This window comes from Carcharodon carcharias, chromosome 4 (genome assembly GCF_017639515.1).
Source record: "Carcharodon carcharias isolate sCarCar2 chromosome 4, sCarCar2.pri, whole genome shotgun sequence".
NCBI lineage: Eukaryota > Metazoa > Chordata > Chondrichthyes > Lamniformes > Lamnidae > Carcharodon > Carcharodon carcharias.
In genome coordinates this window covers 198,447,854-198,470,290 of record NC_054470.1, presented here as the reverse complement: position 1 = coordinate 198,470,290, position 22,437 = coordinate 198,447,854, and the positions used below count along the sequence as shown (strand labels likewise).

Below are 22,437 nucleotides of genomic sequence, written 5' to 3'. Positions count from 1 at the left end.
TTTATTACATATTGTCTCCTGTTCTTCTACCAGAATGAATCACTTCACATTTCTCTGCATTGAACTTCATCTGCCACCTGTCTGCCGATTCCACCAACTTGTCTATGTCCTTTAGAAGTTCTACACTATCCTCCTCACAGTTCATAATACTTGCAAGTTTCATATCATCCACAAATTCTGAAATTGTGCTTCTGTACAGCAAAGTCTAGGTCATATATCAGGAAGAGCAAGGATCCCAACACTAACCCCCAGGGAACTCCACTACAAACCTTCCCCAGTCTGAAAAACTTCCATTAACCACTACTCTCTGCTCTCTGTCATTCAGCCAATTTTGAACTTATGTTGCTCCTGTCCCTTTTACTGCATGAGCTATAACTTTGCTCACAAGTCTGTTGTGCAGCCCTCTATCAAATGCCTTTTGGAAACCCACATATACCACATCAACAGCATTGCGCTCATTAACCCTGTTCCCTCCTCAAAAAGCTCCAGCAATATAGTTAAACACAATTTGTCCTTAAGAAATCCATGCGGGCTTCCCTTAATTAACCCACATTTGTCCAAGTGACCATTAATTTTGTTCCAAATTATTGTTTCTAAGGTTCCCCACCACCGAAGTTAAACTGACTGGCATGTAGTTGCTGAGCTTATCTTTACACCCTTTTTTAAAAAAAAGGTACAACATTTGCAATTCTCCAGTCCTCTGGCGCCAACTCCCCAACACCAGTCTAAAGAAGAATAAAAATTATGGCTAGTCCCTCCACAAATTCCACACACTCATCCCCCAACATCCTTGGATACATCTCATTAGGTCCCAGTACCTTTTTAACTGTAAGTACAGACAGCCTTTACAAGACCTCATCATGATCAATTTTACATCCTTCTAGTCCATAATTACCTCCACTTTCACCATACTCTGTATCTAACCCCGTGCTGTACCTGTCCTGAGAGTGTTTGATGGGGATAGTGTAGAGGGAGCTTTACTCTGTATCTAACCCTGTGCTGTACCTGTCCTGGGAGTGTTTGATGGGGACAGCATAGAAGGAGCTTTACTCTGTATCTAACCCCGTTCTGTACCTGTCCTGGGAGTATTTGATGGGGTCAGTGTAAAGGAAGCTTTACCCTGTATCTAACCCTGTGCTGTACCTGTCCTGGGAGTGTTTGATGGGGACAGTGTAGAGGGAGCTTTACTCTGTATCTAACCCCGTGCTGTACCTGTCCTGGGAGTGTTTGATGGGGATGGTGTAGAGGGAGCTTTACTCTGTATCTAACCCCGTGCTGTACCTGTCCTGGGAGTGTTTGATGGGCACAGTGTAGAGGGAGCTTTACTCTGTATCTAACCCCGTGCTGTGCCTGTCCTGGGAGTGTTTGATGGGCACAGTGTAGAGGGAGATTTACTCTGTATCTAACCCCGTGCTGTACCTGTCCTGGGAGTGTTTGATGGGGATGGTGTAGAGGGAGCTTTACTCTGTATCTAACCTGTACATTACCTGACATGTTAATGTCTTGTGCAGGGCTCACTGCAGCTGTAAACATGACTGAAAGACAGAACACTGGAAATGAAACACAGGACACAGTTAGCTGGATTGACTGTAAAATCAATTTGATGATTTTCTTACAAAATTAGTTGCTTTGTTAATTTTAATCCTTTCAGAATGCCACCATGTGGCAAAAATTTAATTATAATATTCAGTATTAGCTATTAGTGAGCAGATGTCTAAAAATAAAACTACAAAATTAGATGTGTGCAGAATACAAAGAAAACATTCTGTTTCACTTTTTACAGCCCGTTCTCAAGTGATACTGTCCCTCGTGGGGCAGGTGCAGCATTTTCCTCGTTGCTTCGTCCATTCCTGCAGCTCTGCTGTCACAGATTTCACATCCTCCAGCTGAGGGGGATTCCAACCGGGGAGCGATCTTCCTGTCACTAATGATGTTGGCAATAGCTCACTGGCCTGACACTAATCCTGAGACCTCCACCATAGTCTGCTCCCCTCTTGCAATACAGGTGCTCCTTAACCTCTCTCTAACTCACCCAAGTGCCCGTTTGCCACGTGAACTCAAAATACTAAGCTTCTGCAGGATTATAGACTACATGGGTCTTCACAGCTGATCTGGATTCATCCTTACTACCATGGAATGTACAGCAAGGGTTAGATACAGAGTAAAAAGTTTCTTCTGCACTGTCCTATCAAACACTTTCAGGGCAGGTCCAGCATGAAGACGCCAAGGTAAGTAGGAAAGTAAGGTGTCAAGAGAAGAGTCTACAAAGGGATACAGACAGGTTAGTGAGCGGGCAAAAACTTGGCATTTGGAGTATAATGTGGAAAAATGTGATCTTGCCCACTCTGACAGGAAGAATAGAAAAGCAGTATGCTATTTAAATGGAGAGAGGTTGCAGAACCCAGTGGTACATAGGAATCTGGGTGCCCTTGTACACGAATGACAAAAAGTTAGTATGAGGGTATAGCAAGTGATTAGGAAGCTAAATGGAATGTTGGTGTTTATTGCAAGGGGAATGTAATATAAAAGTGGGAAAGTTTTTACTGCAGCTGTGGTGAGACCACATCTGGAATACCGTATACAGGTTTGGTGTCCTTACCTTAAAAAGATATAATTGCGTTAAAAGCAGCTCAGAGCATGTTCACTCAACTCATTCCTGGGCTGAGGGAATGTACATTATGAAGAAAGGTTGAACATGTTGGACCGATACCCATTGGAGTTTAGAAGAAAGAGGTAATCTTATTGAAATATGTAAGATCCTGTGAGGACTGGATAGGGTAGATACTGGAAGGGTGTTTCCACTTGTGGGAGAGACTGGAACTGGGAGATACAGTTTAAGAATAAGAGGTCTACTGTTTAAGATGGAGGTGCGGTTTTTTTTCTCTTAGACGGTCATTAGTATTTGGAATTCACTTTCCCAGAAAACAGTGAAATTTTGAATACATTCAAGGCAGAGTTACACAGACTTTTGATTGGCAAGGGAGTCAAGGGTAATGGTTGGCAGACAACAAAGTGGAGTTGAGGCCACAGCCAGATCAGCCATGATCTTACTGAATGGCAGAACAGAGTCCAAGGGCCGAATGGCCTACTCCTGCTCCTAAGTTCTATGTTCGATACAGAGTAAGCCTCCCTCTACACTATCCCCATCAAAAACAGGTGGGGGAGATGGTGGCATGGCGGTAATGTCACTGGACTGGTCATCCAGAGACCCAGGCTCATGTTAAGGGAACAAGAGTTCAAATCCCACCATGGCAGCTGGTAGAATTTAAATTCAATTAATAATTTGGAATTGAAAAGTTAGTCTTGGCAAGGGTGACCATGAAACCATTGTCGATTGTCATAAAAACCCATCTGGTTCACTAATGTCCTTTAGGGAAGGAAATCTGCCATCCTTACCTGGTCTGGCCTACATGTAACTCCAGGCCCACAGCAATGTGGTTGACTCTTAAATGCCCTCTGAAATGACCTCGTGAGCCACTCACTTTAAGGGCAATTAATGATGGGCAACAAATGCTGGCCTTGCCAGTGATACTTTTTATTTATTCTTTTATGGAATTTTTTTATGGAACTCCCAGAGGAGGCACAACACAGGGTTCGATACTTCCTTGGAGAGGAGAAGGATAAGAGGAGACTTGATAGAAGTTTTTAAAATCATGAGGAGCCTGCACAGAGTAGATAGGGAGAAACTGTTCCTGCTCGTAAACGGATCGAGAACCAGAGGGCACAATTTTAAAGTGTTTTCCAAAATAAGCAAGTGTGAGGTGAAAAAAAGCTTTTTCTCACAGCAAGTAGTTAGGGTTTGGAATGCACGGCCTGGAAGTGTGGTGGAGGCAGGCTCAATTGAGGCGTTCAAGAGGGCATTGGATGATTATTTAAATAGAAACAATGTGCAGGGTTATGGGGAAAAGGCAGGAGACTGGCACTAAGTTAAAATGCTCGGAGAGCCGGTGCAGACATGATGGTACGAATAGCCTCCTTCTACACTGAAACAATTCTGTGATTCCACATTGCCCAAGACCTACTACCTCCCTCCCTCTACAGTGTTAAATTCCTGATCTCCTACTCAACTACCCTTTATTCTAAAAAGGTGATAGAAAAATTCACAATGAATGGCCATGTGCTTGTGTTCCCAGAGCACTTGTTGCTGTGAGCCACCATGCGGTTGCCTCAAACTCCCGAGTTTAGAACACGGTAAAAGGCAGCTTCCATCTCTTGATCTGGGCTCCATTTGAACAGGTCTCAGAGCCTGAGACATTTGGCTTCCTACAGGCATCACCCCCACCTCCCCATCACCACCATTTCCCAGACCACACTGACCATTCAGTCCCAATACCAAGGCTCTAACAGTGACCAATGCCTGAAGGACAGCTAGCATCTCAACCTGTGCAGATGAGTCAACGAATCCCTAATGGAAAACCCTGACCATTTGATGGCTGTCACACTGTCACAGGCAGCAACCAGTACAAAGAAAGTACAATCTGGCAAATCCAGAGCTCAGGGAACTGGGATCTCTTACTGTAATAAAATTATTATATAAATACAACTAGCTAACTCAGGACTTATCTTTCCAGTTGCAGCTCTCCCCAAATCAGACAGGGCATTGAGTTCCAATACGCAGGCTCCAGTAAGCTATAAACTCTTATGGCCAGCTGATTTCCAAACAGCTGAGGGGACAGAATCCATGAGTTCCTTTGAGGAAACCACCTTAGAAAGAGGTCAAGCTAACACTTCCAGAATAAAGAGTTTAAAACTGTGCAATGATCTGTGGACAAAAGCCCTGAGAGGGGTCGTTCACTACGGTTGAGACTATCACAGAGCAGACAACCCAACGCCAGTGTATGGAACACTGCTGCACGGTGGTGTTGGCTGTGGTGCATCTTAAGGGACTTGACACTGTCAAGCCTCTCTACTTGAAAGGCTGCCAGACAATTCTGCTCATCCCTCACTGAATTCACTTGTCGAGTTGGATTTGGGTCAGTTCCAATCAATGGACAGACATTGGACAACTAGATCAGAGGGGGGTGCAGGGGGCAAACACTGGGCTCCAGTCCGACACATAGTACTTCCACGTTGTAAAAGACGCAGCAAAGCAATGGATTCACATCAGCGTACCACCAGCTACAGACAGCTAAGGACAGGACTAGCAAGTGACACAGAGAGAAGGGAACACATAAGTAACTCTAAACTCTCAGCCTCACTTCCTGATTCACACTGCCGGCAGTAGCTTAACGCTCAAGGTGAAATAGAAGTTTAGAGCAAGATGTTTCGAAGCATTAATCTGTTTCTCCATGTTGCTTTGTGCATTGCGTGTGAAAGTTGATCAGACTGTAATGCGGAGACAGAGAAAGGAGGAACTGGCATCCATTATCGAGCCAGTAGCTTAATCAGATTGGCACACATTTCAAAAAATTCAATGATGTGACTGCCAGGCCTTGGGCTCAGCTCAGAGGGGAGGCCAGACTCGGCCAGTGAGGTCCCAGACCACGACATGGTCCCGTCAGCAGGCTTCCCCGTAGAATCTGTGTCCGAGTCGTTTTTTGAACCGCTCCGGTGATAGCTGCTGATGGAGCCGGAACGCCGAGGAGTGGTGGAACCGGATCTGGGCTCAATCACCTCTTCCGCTGTTAATAACACCCACACATCATTATAACACAGAGGGTCAACAGATCACAAACACGCTCTGCCCTTCCCGCGACCGCCCCCCCCCCCCCCCCCCCCCCAACAAAAGCTCGACCCCCATCGCTCACCGCACCCCCACCCCGCCAAGAACGCAGCCTCACCCTCTCCCCACCCAAAAGCTTGGCTCCATCTCTCCCACCAAATCTCATTCCCTTTAGCCTCTACTGCAAAATTCAGCTCCACAAAGCTGGACCTTTCCAAACTCTCACACCTCTCCGCCTACAACCCCAAAAACACTTAGTCCCCCCTCAAATCTTCATCTCACCCACACCTTATCGCTCGACCCCTCACTCACTCCAGCCCTGAAACACAGCCTGTGCATTGTACCCTCCTCCCCCCATAACCATACTCCACCAGGTACCCCCTCCTTCTCCTCGTTACCGAACCCCGCCCCATAATTATGAACATAACGAATCAGGAGTAGGCAGCAATTCGGCTCTTTGAACCTGCTCTGCTGCTCGATAAGATCATGGCTCACTTGATTACAACCTCAACTCCATATTCATACCTACCCTCCACAACCTTTCACCCCCTTGCTTTTCAAGAATCTATCTACCTTAAATATATTCGAAGAACTCTGCTTCCACCACCTTTTGAGGAAGAGAGTTCCAAAGACTCATGACTCTCAAAGGAAAAGTTTCTCATCTGTTTTAAATGGGCCACCTCTTATTTTTAAACAGTGACCCCTAGTTCTCGATTCTTCCACAAGAGAAAACATCCTCTCCACATTCATCCTATCAGGACCCCTCAGGATCTTCCATGTTTCAATCAAGTCACCTGTTAACTCTTCTAAGCTCGTTCCTTCACTGTCGCTGGGTCAAAATCCTGGAACTCCCTCCCTAACGGCACTGTGGGTGTACCTACACCACATGGACTGTAGCGGTTCAAGAAGGCAGCTCACCACCACCTTCTCAAGGGCAATTAGGGATGGGCAATAAATGCTGGGCCCATTCCCGTGATTGAACAAAACAAAGTTCCAAAAAAACACATATTGCCAAGGCTGCATGAAAGAACCCTGATTTTATGGTAAACTGAACTGGTGCTAGAGAAACCAGATTGAACCAGTTAGCTACTTAATTACTCATATATATCTCTCTCAGCAGAGTGTGTTTACCCTGCCTAAGGAGCTTGGCCTAAATAGCCAAGTGGTTATGGTACTGGGTTTGTAACCCCAAGATCAAGAGTTCAAATCTCGCTATGGCAAATTATGAAACAATGTAATTTCATCTGAATAGGAACAGATGGAAACGTGCTTGTACTCGAAAGAGTTACCCTGCCCAAGGAGCTTGGCCTAAATAGCCAAGTAGTTATGGTACTGGGTTTGTAACCCCAAGATCAAGAGTTCAAATCTCACAATGGCAAACTATGAAAAATGTAACTTCATCTGAATAGGAACAGATGGAAACGTGCTTGTACTCGAAAGAGTTACCCTGCCCAAGGCTGGAAAAAAGAAACTAACACAACACTTTCCAGTTACTAAAATAAAAACAAAAAAATTGCGGATGCTGGAAATCCAAAACAAAAACAGAATTACCTGGAGAAACTCAGCAGGTCTGGCAGCATCGGCGGAGAAGAAAAGAGTTGACGTTTCGAGTCCTCATGACCCTTCGACAGAACTTGAGTTTGAGTCCAAGAAAGAGTTGAAATATAAGCTGGTTTAAGGTGTGTGTGTGTGTGGGGGGCGGAGAGAGAGAGAGAGAGAGAGGTGGAGGGGGGGTGTGGTTGTAGGGACAAACAAGCAGTGATAGAAGCAGATCATCAAAAGATGTCAACAACAATAATACAAAAGAACACATAGGTGTTAAAGTTGGTGATATTATCTAAACGAATGTGCTAATTAAGAATGGATGGTAGGGCACTCAAGGTATAGCTCTATTGGGGGTGGGGAGAGCATAAAAGATGTAAAAAAATAAATAAATATTTTTTTTTCTTTTTCTCTTTTTATAATGGAAATAGCTGGGAAAAGGAAAATTATATAATAATTTATTGGAAAAAAAAAAGGAAGGGGGAAACAGAAAGGGGGTGGGGATGGGGGAGGGAATCCACGACCTAAAGTTGTTGAATTCAATATTCAGTCCGGAAGGCTGTAAAGTGCCTAGTCGGAAGATGAGGTGTTGTTCATCCAGTTTGCGTTGGGCTTCACTGGAACAATGCAGCAAGCCAAGGATAGACATGTGGGCAAGAGAGCAGGGTGGAGTGTTAAAATGGCAAACGAATGGGAGGTTTGGGTCATTCTTGCGGACAGACCGCAGGTGTTCTGCAAAGCGGTCGCCCAGTTTACGTTTGGTCTCTCCAATGTAGAGGAGACTGCTAGTTACAGACAGGACTAGATTTTTCAAGAACAAGAGTAACACCTTAAACTGCCCCACTCACCAAACTCCCAGGCCTGGTCTCAGTTCCAAAGCTGCACTCGTTTGCTCTCCCTCCCCTCTTTACCGTACCTACCCAGTACCGCCCCCTCCAGTCTTTACCATACCCCTCCCTCCTCTCTTTACTGTACCCAACCCGGTAGCTCTCCCTCCCCTCTTCACCACATCGCACCCCTCCCTCCTCTCTTTACCAGATCCCTCAGCCCCATCTCTCCTGAGACTTCAAGAGAAGCTGGGTTATAGGGATGCTCAGTGTCGAGAGGGTGTGCTGAAGTAGCTGAGGCAAGGATCTCAGACAAATAATCACCTTCAATGCTGCGGAAATCCACCAGATAGGTGCGGCTGTCCACCTGGTACAACTGAAGACTCATCTTGGAAAATGTCCCTGTGGTGGTGTTCATTCTCCGAACTCGCAAGTAGTAGGGGTTTACCACCTGGCAGGAACAGGACAGAGATGTCAAAGACAGGAAGAGACAAACCAAGGGCAGAGCAGGCAAAGTGTGGGAATGAGTGGGAGCAGAGAGAACAAAGGGGTAGGAGAGCAGGGAAAGAGAAATGGTGACCAAGTGGAAGGAAAATCAGGAAGTTAGACATTGAGAAAAAGGGGGAGGAGACAGGGAGAGTTTCTCTCTCTCCACCCCCAGTACCCCAGCTGTTTTTCTCTTTCTCTCGCACTCTCTCCCCATACCCCAGCTGTTTCTCACTCTCCCTCCATACTCCAGCTGTTTCTCACTCTCTCCCAAGTATCTCAGCTGTTTCTCACTCTCTCCCAGTACCCCAGCTGTTTCTCTCTCTCTCCCTGTACCCCAGCTGTTTCTCTCTCTCCCAGTACCCCAGCTGTTTCTCACTCTCTCCCCAGTACCTCAGATGTTTCTCACTCTCTCACCAGTACCTCAGATGTTTCTCACTCTATCCCCAGTACCCCAGCTGTTTCTCACTCTCTACCCCGTACCCCAGCTGTTTCTCACTCTCTACCCTGTACCCCAGCTGTTTCTCACTCTCTACCCCATACCCCAGCTGTTTCTCACTCTCTACCCCGTACCCCAGCTGTTTCTCACTCTCTACCCCGTACCCCAGCTGTTTCTCACTCTCTACCCTGTACCCCAGCTGTTTCTCACTCTCTACCCTGTACCTCAGATGTTTCTCACTCTCTACCCTGTACCCCAGCTGTTTTTCACTCCCTACCCTGTACCCCAGCTGTTTCTCTCTCTCCCAGTACCCCAGCTGTTTCTCACTCTCCCCAGTACTTCAGATGTTTCTCACTCTCTCCCCAGTACCTCAGATGTTTCTCACTCTCTCACCAGTACCTCAGATGTTTCTCACTCTCTCACCAGTACCTCAGATGTTTCTCACTCTCTACCCCGTACCCCAGCTGTTTCTCACTCTCTACCCTGTACCCCAGCTGTTTCTCACTCTCTACCCAGTACCCCAGCTGTTTTCACTCTCCCAGTACCCCAGCTGTTTCTCACTCTCTACCCTGTACCCCAGCTGTTTCTCACTCTCTCCCAGTACCCCAGCTGTTTCTCACTCTCTCTCAGTACCCCAGCTGTTTCTCATTCTCTCCCAGTACCCCAGCTGTTTCTCACTCTCTCCCAGTACCCCAGCTGTTTCTCACTCTCTCCCAGTACCCCAGCTGTTTCTCTCTCTCCCAGTACCCCAGCAGTTTCTCACTCTTTCCCAGTATCCCAGATGTTTCTCACTCTCCCCAGTACCCCAGCTGTTTCTCTCTCTCCCCAGTACCACAGCTGTTTCTCACTCTCTCCAGTACCCCAGCTGTTTCTCACTCTCCCCGTACTCCAGCTGTTTCTCACTCTCTCCCAGCATCCCAGCTGTTTCTCACTCTCCCTCCATACCCCAGCTGTTTCTCACTCTCTCCCAGTACCCCAGCTGTTTCTCTCTCTCCCCAGCATCCCAGCTGTTTCTCACTCTCCCTCCATACCCCGGCTGTTTCTCTCTCTCTCCCAGTACTCCAGATGTTTCTCACTCTCTCCCCAGTACCCCAGCTGTTTCTCACTCTCTCCCAGTACCCCAGCTGTTTCTCACTCCCAGTACCCCAGCTGTTTCTCACTCCCAGTACCCCAGCTGTTTCTCACTCCCAGTACCCCAGCTGTTTCTCACTCCCAGTACTCCAGCTGTTTCTCACTCCCAGTACTCCAGCTGTTTCTCACTCTCTCCCCAGTACCCCAGCTGTTTCTCACTCCCAGTACTCCAGCTGTTTCTCGCTCTCTCCCCAGTACCCCAGCTGTTTCTCACTCTCTCCCAGTACCCCAGCTGTTTCTCTCTCCCCAGCATTCCAGCTGTTTCTCACTCTCACTCCGTACCCAGCTGTTTCTCGCTCTCCCCCCGTATCCCAGCCATTTCCCGTTCCCTGCCCCCATACTCCAGTTGTTTCTCACCTTCCACTCATAGCCCAGCTGTTTCATGGCACGACACACTTCGGCCATGATGTCGTTTGGCCGGCTCTGGCTCCGGATGCCCAGGTGCCACTTGGCTCTGCGTACCCCGGGATGTTTGGATTTCTGGGGGTTCAGCTCGTCCAGGGTGTGCCGGGGCCTGGGGGCAGCCTCTGCTACCAGGAAGGGCACCCGCTCGGGGTGAACCCTGGAGACAAAGTGCTGATCGTCAAGGAAGGAGGCACTGTCTGGTGGGCTGGAAGCCAGGTAGAAATCTTTGGCCTCGTTCATAATGCGCCGATTGTCGATGATGAGGTGATAGGCCACAGCCAGCGGGTCCTGGTGGTTACGGCTGTACAAACAGTTCAACACCTCTTCCTCGCTGCACTCAAACTTCTCACACACTTCCTTCAGGGCCTCATCATCGATCATGCTGGTGCTGTAGGCAGGATCCTCTGGGAACAGGTACCTAGGCAGATCCAGCTTAAACCACTCGTGCTCCCTGAAAGGATGGACAGTATTCCTTTACAAGAATGATACCAGCACAGAAAGCTCATCAACTATCAGCAAAGGCTGAACAAGCTAGAAATACGCAGCAAGTCAGGCAGCATCACTGCCTGAGAGAGATAAATGAAGCTAGGTTTCAGGTCTGTGACCTTCCATCAGAACCGGGCAAAATGTGAACTGCATTCTCTCCCCACTCTGATGAGACATCATTTATCTGAAACATTAACTCTTTCTCTTTGCATAGTGTTCCCAGCACTTTCCACTTTTTATTTTCAGTATCCACAGTATTTTGCTTTAGCATCAGGAACGAAGGGACAGGCTGGGGCTGTTTTCTCTACAAAATTGAAGGCCAAGGGAGAGCTGACAGTGGTCTATTAATATTATGAAAGGATTTGAAAAGGATAGAGAAAATATTTCCACTCTCAGCGACCTGAGCTAGGCATCACCAACCTAACATTGTGACTAAGCAATCGAACAGGGTATTCAGGAGAAACTCCTTTAGTCAGAATGGTGAGGATGTGGAACTCCCCACCACATGGGGTAGTTGAGGTGAATAGCACAGATGATTTAAGGGGAAGCTAGATAAACACGAGGGAGAAAAAAATAGAAGGATATGTTGATGATGGAGGGGTTTGGGAAAAGACTCATGTAGGGTATAAACACCAGTATGGGCAAATGGTTTGTTTCTGTGCTCTGCGTTCTACATACTCAATAATTCTATCTAATATTCAAATTGATTCAGTTCCCCCGACACCATGCGACTACTCGATTATTTCAGCCACTGACACTCTTCCCTTGAGGCAATTAATAAAGTGCCACACAAAAGGTGCTATCATAAACAAGAATGACCTTTGATGCTGTTCTAATGGAAGGTCATCGACCTGAAACGTTAACCCCGTTCCTCTCTCCACAGATGTTACCAGACCTGCTGAGTTTTGGCAGCATTTTCTGATTTTAGTATAAATATTTGGTTGGGTCCTAGCGTTGGAGACAAAGTGTTGAAACTGGTTTAAAAATATCAGAAAAATCTACCAATTTGCTAAAGTAATGACTTCATACGATGGGAATTTTTTTTTAAATGTTTGCACCCCCAAAATCTCTCTCTGCAAATCCATCAGAAATCCCAACCCAGCTTGGGAACTGTTGGATAAGAGCAATCTGGATGCAAAATGGATGATGGAGGCTAATAAGGTAGGACCCGGGCCCATTGTTAATTCTGTTTCCTGTGTTTTCCTGTGATACAGTCATTGCATTCCCTGCCCTACTTTATAACATATTACTGTTTTATAATGTTTCATCACTGGCTCTAACATCATTCTGAAATCCAGAAATGCTTTGGTTCCGAGAGTTCCGGATTTGATGTTACAGTAAGGCTGACACAGACAGGTTTTTGGTCTCAGGGAACACAGGGATTGGAGACATGTGGTTATGGGGAGCGGGCAGGATGTATGAAGTGGGCAGGATATGGGGTCGTAGGGAGCAGCAGGTGGGAAAGTGGAGTTGAGGTCCAAGATCAGCCATGATCACACTGAATGGGGTCGCAGGCTCGACAGGCTGTATGGTCTACTCCTGCTTCCATTTTTACTCTCCAATAATCATTCGGCACCGACATCCAGAGAAGGCAGCTCTAGGGACAGTGATGATGAGGGGCAGAAGATCAGCAGAGCCAATCACTTCGACTGGGGTAAGATTGTGGCATGGTGGTAATGGCACCGGACTAGCAATCCAGGAGCCCAGGCGAATGCTCTGGGTTCAAATCCCACCACGGCAGCTGGTGGAATTTAAATTCTGGAATATAAAGCTCCTCTCAGTAATAACATGAAACTATCATCTGGTTCACTAATGCCGTTTAGGGAAGGGAATCTGCTGTCCTTACCTGGTCTGGCCTACATGTGACTCCAGACCTATAGCAACGTGGTTCACTCTTAGCTGCTCTCTGAAATGGCCTAGCAAGCCACTCAGTTCAAGGGCAATTAGGGATGGGCAACAATTGCTGGCCTTGCCAGCGACACCCACATCCCACCAAAGCATTCAGAACACTCTCAGTCTATGGCTACACTTGAGAGGACACGTATACAAGCCTGCCCGCACTGACCGGATGTCCTTGATGGTAGTTCTCTTCATCGGGTCAACCTGCAGCATGTGCTTGAGGAGGCTGATGACAGACGGGTTGAGGTACTGCGGTGTGTAAAAGATCCCATCACAGATCTTCTTAAAGAGCATGGGGACATGATCATCATCAAATGGTAAAGTGCCACACAGCAGAGCATAGAGTATCACTCCACAGCTCCAGATATCCACCTCCGGCCCAGCGTACAGCCTGAGGGAAGAAAACACACACACAGTTCACAAGACAGATCTTACTGAGGATCATAAACCCCTCACCACTCTCAGAGACTCCCAGTTGCACAATGGTGTCAGCCCAGCCTGTGCATAACCCGGGTGGTGGGGGGGGGGGTGCTGTATGCAATCGCCAGATCAGTGTACGCAGAATCCACAAGATGTAGCACAAATCGGCCATTTGGCCCCTAGGGCCAACTCCACCATTCAGTAATGAGGAGTCCCATCTCATACCCCACACGCACACAGAGCCTCAGGCACACACACACCACACACGCGCAGAGCCACACACGCGCACACACTACACACGCACAGCCTCGCGCGCGCACACTACACACGCACAGCCTCGCGTGCGCACACTACACACGCACAGCCTCGCGCGCGCACACCACACACGCACAGCCTCGTGCGTGCACACCACACACGCAGAGCCTCACGCGCAGCCACCCCACACACGCACAGAGTCTCACGTGCGCACACACCACGTACACAGCCTCGCGCGCGCACACACCACGTACACAGCCTCGCGCGCGCACACACCACGTACACAGCCTCGCGCGCGCACACACCACGTACACAGCCTCGCGCGCGCACACACCACGTACACAGCCTCGCGCGCGCACACACCACGTACACAGCCTCGCGCGCGCACACACCACGTACACAGCCTCGCGCGCGCACACACCACGTACACAGCCTCGCGCGCGCGCACACACCACGTACACAGCCTCGCGCGCGCGCACACACCACGTACACAGCCTCGCGCGCGCACACACCACGTACACAGCCTCGCGCGCGCGCACACACCACGTACACAGCCTCGCGCGCGCGCACACACCACGTACACAGCCTCGCGCGCGCACACACCACGTACACAGCCTCGCGCGCGCACACACACCACACACAGCCTCGCGCGCGCGCACACACACCACACACAGCCTCGCGCACGCACACACCACGTACACAGCCTCGCGCGCGCGCACACACCACGTACACAGCCTCGCGCGCGCGCACACACCACGTACACAGCCTCGCGCGCGCGCACACACCACGTACACAGCCTCGCGCGCGCACACACCACGTACACAGCCTCGCGCGCGCCAACACACCACACACAGCCTCGCGCGCGCGCACACACACCACACACAGCCTCGCGCGCGCACACACACCACACACAGCCTCGCGCGCGCACACACACCACACACAGCTTCGCGCGCGCACACACACCACACACAGCCTCGCGCGCGCACACACACCACACACAGCCTCGCGCGCGCACACACACCACACACAGCCTCGCGCGCGCACACACACCACACACAGCCTCGCGCGCGCACACACACCACACACAGCCTCGCGCGCGCACACACACACCACACACAGCCTCGCGCGCGCACACACAGCCTCGCGCGCGCACACACAGCCTCGCGCGCGCACACAGCCTCGCGCGCGCACACACAGCCTCGCGCGCGCACACACAGCCTCGCGCGCGCACACACAGCCTCGCGCGCGCACACACAGCCTCGCGCGCGCACACACAGCCTCGCGCGCGCACACACAGCCTCGCGCGCGCACACACAGCCTCGCGCGCGCACACACAGCCTCGCGCGCGCACACACAGCCTCGCGCGCGCACACACAGCCTCGCGCGCGCACACACAGCCTCGCGCACGCACACACAGCCTCTCGCGCGCACACACAGCCTCTCGCGCGCACACACAGCCTCGCGCGCGCACACACAGCCTCGCGCGCGCACACACAGCCTCGCGCGCGCACACACACCACACACAGCCTCGCGCGCGCACACACACCACACACAGCCTCGCGCGCGCACACACACCACACACAGCCTCGCGCGCGCACACACCACACACAGCCTCGCGCGTGCACACACACCACACACAGCCTTGCACGCGCGCACACACACCACACACAGCCTCGCACGCGCGCACACACACCACACACAGCCTCGCGCGCGCACGCACACACACCACACACAGCCTCGCGCGCAGACACACACCACACACAGCCTCACTCGCAGACACACACCACACACACAGCCTCGCGCGCAGACACACACAGCCTCGCGCGCAGACACACACCACACACACAGACTCGCACGCAGACACACACCACGCGCGCAGACACACACCACACACACAGCCTCTCCGCACACACACACCACACACACAGCCTCGCGCGCAGACACACACCACGCGCAGACACACACCACGCACACAGCCTCGCGCGCGCACACACCACACACACAGCCTCGCGCGCGCACACACCACACACACACAGCCACGCGCGCGCACACACCACACACACACAGCCTCGCGCGCACACACACCACACACACACAGCCACGCACGCGCACACAACACACACACAGCCTCGCGCGCGCACACACCACACACACAGCCTCGCGCGCGCACACACCACACACACACAGCCTCACGCGCAGACACACACCACAGACAAAGCCTCACGCGCACACACCACAGACACAGCCTCGCGCACGCACACCCTCGTGCGCAAACACACCACACACACAGCCTCGCGCGCACGCACCAAGCACAGCCTCGTGCAGACGCGCAACAAGCACACAGCCTCGCGCGCGCACACAGCCTCGCGCGCGCACACAGCCTCGCGCGCACACACCATGCACACAGACTCGCGTGCGCACAGACCACACACCACACACACACAGCCTCGCGCGCGCACACAGCCTCGCGCGCGCACACAGCCTCGCGCGCGCACACAGCCTCGCGCGCGCACACAGCCTCGCGCGCGCACACAGCCTCGCGCGCGCACACAGCCTCGCGCGCGCACACAGCCTCGCGCGCGCACACCATGCACACAGACTCGCGCGCGCCCACACACACAGCCTCGCGCGCCCACACACCACGCACACAGCCTCGCGCGCCCACACACCACGCACACAGCCTTGCATGCGCACACACCACACACACAGCCTCGCGCGCGCACACACCACACACACACAGCCTCGCACGCGCACACCACACACACACAGCCTCGCGGGCGCACACACCACACACAGCCTCGTGTGCGCACACACCACACACAGCCTTGCGCGCACACACACCACACAAAGCCTTGCGCGCACATACACCCTGCACGCAGAACCTTCGCGTGCATACACACCGCACGCAGAGCCTCGCGTGCACATACACCCCACACGCAGAGCCTCACGTGCACATACAGCCCGCACGCACAAAGCCTCGCACATACATGCACCCCGCACGCACAGAGCCTCGCGCGCAAACACCCCGCACGCAGAGCCTCGCGCGTACATACATCCTGCACGCAGAGCCTCGCGCGTACATACATCCCGCACTCACAAAGCCTCGTGCGCACACGCCCCACACGCAGAGCCTCACGTGCATACATGCCCCACACAGAGCCTCACGCGCATACATGCCCCACATGCAGAGCCTCATGTGCATACACACCCCGCACGCACATACACCCCACACGCACAGAGCCTCGCGCTCATACACCCTGCATGCACACAGCCTTGCGCGCACATCCACCCTGCACGCACAGAGCCTCGCACGCACACACACCCCGCAAGCACAGAGCCTCGCACGCACACAGCCTCATGCACACACACCTCATACACACAATGACCCTCGAGCACAGTCACATTGCATACACACTGTTTGCAGCACAGGTCCCCCAGGTGATTTTCTCTCTGTCATAAGAGATGCTGGAGACTTTACCACTGCCTGGTTGAGATTCACTCATTCAGCTGGCATCTGAACCCCAAAGTGGGCCTTGAGCTATTGTTTAGGACGGCAAGTGGGTTTGGAGGATGGCACGAACATGGCTTTCACAGGGACTGCTGACCGTACCTTCCGGAAATAACCTCAGGGGCAGCATAGTTGGGGGAGCCACAGCTGGTTCTCAGGAACTCTCCATCTGACATCATATTTGAGAGACCTGGTCGCAGAGGAAAAAGGGAAAGGGGAGAATTAGGGCCAGTTCATAACGGCATCACCAAGGGAGATAATAACATTGAGCAATAAACACTCCCTGGACCAGGGAATCAATCCCCTGCCTTTGTCAATTTCAAAAGCAAATTGCTTACAGACACAGCGCACCCCCTTCAATATTAGATGGCAGTTCAGCTCAGACACTCTCTTCCCTGAGCCAGAGAGTGGGGCTTCAAAGCTGCACTGTTGGATTTAAAAGACGTGGGCATTAGTGAAGAGCCCACAAACAGTAATATGAGAATGAGCAGATGATCTGTAAAAGCTGGTATTGGGTAAGGGAAGCTATTGGACAGAACGCTGGGGAGAATTCCCTGCCACCTGAGGGGGCAGACAAGGCCTCAGTGTAGCTTCCCATCCAAGAGGCAGCACCTACAACAGTGCAGAGCTCCCTCAGTATTGCACTGGATTCTGCGCTCAAGTCTCTGGAGTGGTTCAATAAACCAACACATTCTGCCTCAAAAACAAGAGTGCGAGCTACTGAGTCACAGCTGACACCCTCAATGACAGTCCACCCACAGCAAAGGCCAAGCCTTTTGCCTACATCCCCTCCCCAAGTGGGAGATAACAGGATGTGAGGAGGGGGAGGGAACTCAATGGGAAGGGGGATTGCGGGGGGGACAGGGGAGGTTCATGGTGGGGCAGAGGGGCTTGGGGGCACAGACAGGCAAGAAACAAGAGGACAGGTCGACACAGGCTGCTTACCAAAGTCGGCAATTTTGGCATTCATCTGTGCATCCAGCAGCACGTTCTCTGGTTTCAGGTCCCGGTGCACCACCATGTGTCGATGGCAGTAATCGACCGCTGAGATGATCTGCTGGAAGAGGCGTCTGCTCTCCTTCTCGTCCAGCTGCAGGCAACAGAATCCCAGTCTTAACCTTTCTTTTTGCTGGTTCCCTATACCCGCCCCCAGACCCAAAGCTGAAATGTGCCAACATACGGTGCAAGCAAGCAAGGTGCCCTCTGGCACCTCCGCTAAGACACCAGTCCTCACACGCAAGCCCAGCTCAAGTATCCAAGCAGGCAATTTGGCCATGAGGGGGCATCACAGCCATCACTCAATCTACATGAGTTCACCTACCAACCAGGATTGCTGGACAATGCTCGGGAACATGAACCCAGTGGTCAGTTGTCACACCACCAGCTATCGCCCGCACTGAAGTCAACTCACTGGGGTAAAAGCAAAATACTGCGGATGCTGGAAATCTAAAACAAAAACAAAAACTGCTGGAAAAGCTCAGCAGGTCTGACAGCAACTGCGGAGAGGAAGACAGAGTTAATGTTTCGAGCCCGTATGACTCTTCGTCCAAACTAAAGATAAATAGAAATGTGGTAAAATATAAGATGTTTAAAGGGCGGGGGGGGGGGGGGGGGGGGGGGGGGGGGGGGGGGGGGGGGGGGGGGGGGGTGGTTGGACAGGTGAACAGGACAAAAGACCTGGCCTTACCTTCCCATTCTTACAGATGTAATCGAAGAGTTCCCCACCTGCCACGTATTCCATCACCATGAATATGTCTGTCGGAGTACTGATCACCTGGTACCTGGGAGGGTAAAGGTCAAAGGTGAGAGAGTTCATTATAAACCTGACAAAGACGGTGATTTTTTAAAAAATTCATTCGGGGATGTGGGCATCGCTGGCAAGGCCAGCACTGTTACCCATCCCTATATTGCCCTTGAACTGAGTGGCTCATGAGGTCATTTCAGAGGGGAGTCAAGAGTCAACCACATTGCTGTGGATCTGGACTCACATGTAGGCCAGACCAGGTAAGGACAGCAGGTTTCCTTCTGTAAAGGACATTAGCGAACCTGATGGGTTTTTACAACAATCATCAACGCTTTCATGGTCGCCATTACTGAGACTAGCTTTCAATTCCAGATTTATTAAAATTCAATTCAAATTCCAGCAGCTGCCGTGGTGGAACATTTCACCATTCAAGATTCAACATTCAAAATTCTGAAGCAGCCAGGGAGCAGATACTGAGAGGTTGTTTCCCCTGCCTGGGGAATCTAAAACACAGGGTGGGGCTGGGGGAAGCACAGTCTCACGGTAAGTGGCCGATCATTCAGGACTGAGATGAGGAGAAATTCCTTCACTCAGAGGGTTGTGAATCTTTGGGTTTCTCTACCCCAAAGGGTTGTGGATGCTCCATCATTGAATATATTTAAAGGCCGGGATAGACAGGCTTTTGATCTCTCAGGGAATTAAGGAATACGGAGAGTGGGCGGGAAAGTGGGGATGGAGCCCAAGATCAGCCATGATCGTATTGAACAGCGGAGCAGGTTCGATAGGCCATACGGTCTACTCCTGTTGGGAGTTCTTGTTATGTTGTGGGAGATGGGAAGAGCCAGGTCAGCTTACTCAGGAGCCTCATCCCACAGCACACCCCGTAGGGGGGGGGGTGACCCCGAACCCCAGGGCACAGGGAGGCCTCTACTTGCAGTTTGATGATGTGCGGGTGTCTGAAGAGTTTGAGGTTCTGGATCTCCCGACGGATTTTGCCGACGACGTCAAGGCTGCGAATCTTCTGGCGGTTCAGGATTTTCACTGCAACCTTGTGCTGAGTTAACTCGTGCATCCCAACTGGGGGAGAGAAATAGAGGGTGAGTGAGTGAGAGGGTGAGTGAGTGAGAGGGTGAGTGAGTGAGAGGATGAGTGAGTGAGAGGATGAGTGAGTGAGAGGGTGGGTGGGTGTACAAGAGCAGCTGAGGGGGGAGGGGGGAGATTGAGGGGGGAGGGGGGAGATTGAGGGGGGAGGGGGGAGATTGAGGGGGGAGGGGGGAGATTGAGGGGGGAGGGGGGAGATTGAGGGGGGAGGGGGGAGATTGAGGGGGGAGGGTAGAGATTGAGGGGGGAGGGTAGAGATTGAGGGGGATATTGAGGGGGAGGGGAGAGATTGAGGGGGATATTGAGGGGGAAGGGGGAGATTGAGGGGGGAGGGGAGAGATTGAGGGGGAGGGGAGAGATTGAGGGGGAGGGGAGAGATTGAGGGGGAGGGGGGAGGGAGAGATTGAGGGGGGAGAGGGGAGGGGGGAGATTGAGGGGGAGGGGAGAGATTGAGGGGGAGGGGGGAGTTTGAGGGGGAGGGGGAGATTGAGGGGGGAGAGGGGAGTGGGAGATTGAGGGGGGAGAGGGGAGGGGGAGATTGAGGGGGGAGAGGGGAGGGGGAGATTGAGGGGGGAGAGGGGAGGGGGAGATTGAGGGGGAGGGGGAGATTGAGGGGGAGGGGGAGATTGAGGGGGGGAGATTGAGGGGGGGGAGATTGAGGGGGAGGGGGAGATTGAGGAGGAGGGGGAGATTGAGGGGGAGGGGGAGATTGAGGGGGAGATTGAGGGGGAGATTGAGGGGGAGGGGATTGAGGGAGGGGGAGAGGGGAGATTGAGGGGGGATTGAGGGGGAGATTGAGGGGGAGGGGGATTGAGGGAGGGGGAGAGGGGAGATTGAGGGGGGATTGAGGGAGGGGGAGAGGGGAGATTGAGGGGGGGATTGAGGGAGGGGGAGAGGGGGGATTGAGGGGGGGATTGAGGGGGGGATTGAGGGGGAGGGGAGGGGAGGGGGAGATTGAGGGGGAGATTGAGGGGGGGATTGAGGGAGGGGGAGAGGGGAGATTGAGGGGGAGATTGAGGGGGGGATTGAGGGAGGGGGAGAGGGGAGATTGAGGGGGAGATTGAGGGGGGGGAGAGGGGAGATTGAGGGGGAGATTGAGGGGGGATTGAGGGGGAGGGGAGGGGGATTGAGGGGGAGATTGAGGGGGAGGGGAGGGGGATTGAGGGGGAGATTGAGGGGGAGGGGAGGGGGATTGAGGGGGAGATTGAGGGGGGGATTGAGGGGGAGGGGGATTGAGGGGGGGATTGAGGGAGGGGAGAGGGGAGATTGAGGGGGAGATTGAGGGGGGGATTGAGGGGGAGGGGAGGGGGATTGAGGGGGAGATTGAGGGGGAGGGGGATGAGGGGGGGATTGAGGGGGAGGGGGATTGAGGGGGGGATTGAGGGGGAGGGGATTGAGGGGGAGATTGAGGGAGGGGGAGGGGGATTGAGGGGGAGATTGAGGGGGAGGGGGGGATTGAGGGGGGATTGAGGGGGAGGGGGGGATTGAGGGGGGATTGAGGGGGAGGGGGATTGAGGGGGGGATTGAGGGGGAGGGGGATTGAGGGGGAGATTGAGGGAGGGGGAGGGGGATTGAGGGGGAGATTGAGGGGGAGGGGGGGATTGAGGGGGGATTGAGGGGGAGGGGGGGATTGAGGGGGGATTGAGGGGGAGGGGGGGATTGAGGGGGGATTGAGGGGGGGATTGAGGGGCGGGGGGGATCAGTCGGGTTCGGTGTCTCTCTCTCACCCTTCACTTTCCCGAATGTCCCCACCCCCAGGGTGTCCCCCAGGCTGTAATGTCCGATCTTCACCCTCCCGCCGGCTTCCGCTTTCCCTTTCTCCGCCATCTTCACCGGAACCGGAAACCCGCCGCGGGGCGGGGTTTCCCGGCCTGTCACTCAGGGGCGGGGTCTCCCGGCCTGTCACTCAGAGGGCGGGTTAAACTGTCCGTCATTCAGTGGGCGGGGTCTCCCTTAGAGTCACTCAGTGGGCCGGGTCTCCTGGTCCGTCATTCAGGAGGCGGGGTCTCCCCCAACCGTCACTCAGGGGGGCAGGGTCTCCTGTTTCGTCATACAGGGGGGTGGGGTCTCCTCCCCCCGTCAGTCAGGGGGCGGGGTCTCCTGTTTCGTCATACAGGGGGGTGGGGTCTCCTCTCCTGTCAGTCAGGGGGCGGGGTCTCCCGTACTCTCACTCAGGGGGGTCACTCAAACCCCCAAGGGGCGGGTCCGTGGGTTTCAGCGTCCACAGCGGGGGTCAGGCCTTGGGTGGGGGTTTGGGGGTCAGGGTCTGGGAGGGTTCAAGGCCTGCGGGAGGGGGTCAGGTTCAGGGGGTGTCAGGCTTTGGGGCCTGGGTCTCAGGGGCGGGGGTCAAGGTTCGTGATGGGGTCTGAGGGGGGTCAGGTTCAGGGGGTCAATGTCCAGGAAGGTCAGGGTCTGGGTGGGATCAGGATCTGAGGGGGATCCGGAGCTGGTCAATGTCTGTCGGGGAGGTCAGGGTCAGGGGCTTAGGGTCTGGGGGGGTGTCAGGTTTAGGGTGTCAATGTCTGCCGGGGA

General features: G+C 52.8%; 1 protein-coding gene across 1 annotated transcript; it reads right to left on the bottom strand.

Moving 5' to 3' along the window:
- Positions 1-3,437: 3,437 nt before the first annotated feature.
- LOC121277327 (5'-AMP-activated protein kinase catalytic subunit alpha-1-like) lies at positions 3,438-21,750 on the bottom strand. Its single transcript, XM_041186659.1, has 9 exons — positions 21,633-21,750; positions 19,740-19,881; positions 18,748-18,841; positions 18,006-18,150; positions 17,163-17,250; positions 13,044-13,268; positions 10,445-10,943; positions 8,356-8,482; positions 3,438-5,621 (listed from the first exon to the last, which is right to left on the bottom strand). Exons 1-9 carry the CDS (start codon positions 21,730-21,732, stop codon positions 5,365-5,367), a joined length of 1,677 nt encoding a protein of 558 aa, XP_041042593.1. The 5' UTR covers positions 21,733-21,750; the 3' UTR covers positions 3,438-5,364.
- Between the last annotated feature and the right edge of the window lie 687 nt (positions 21,751-22,437).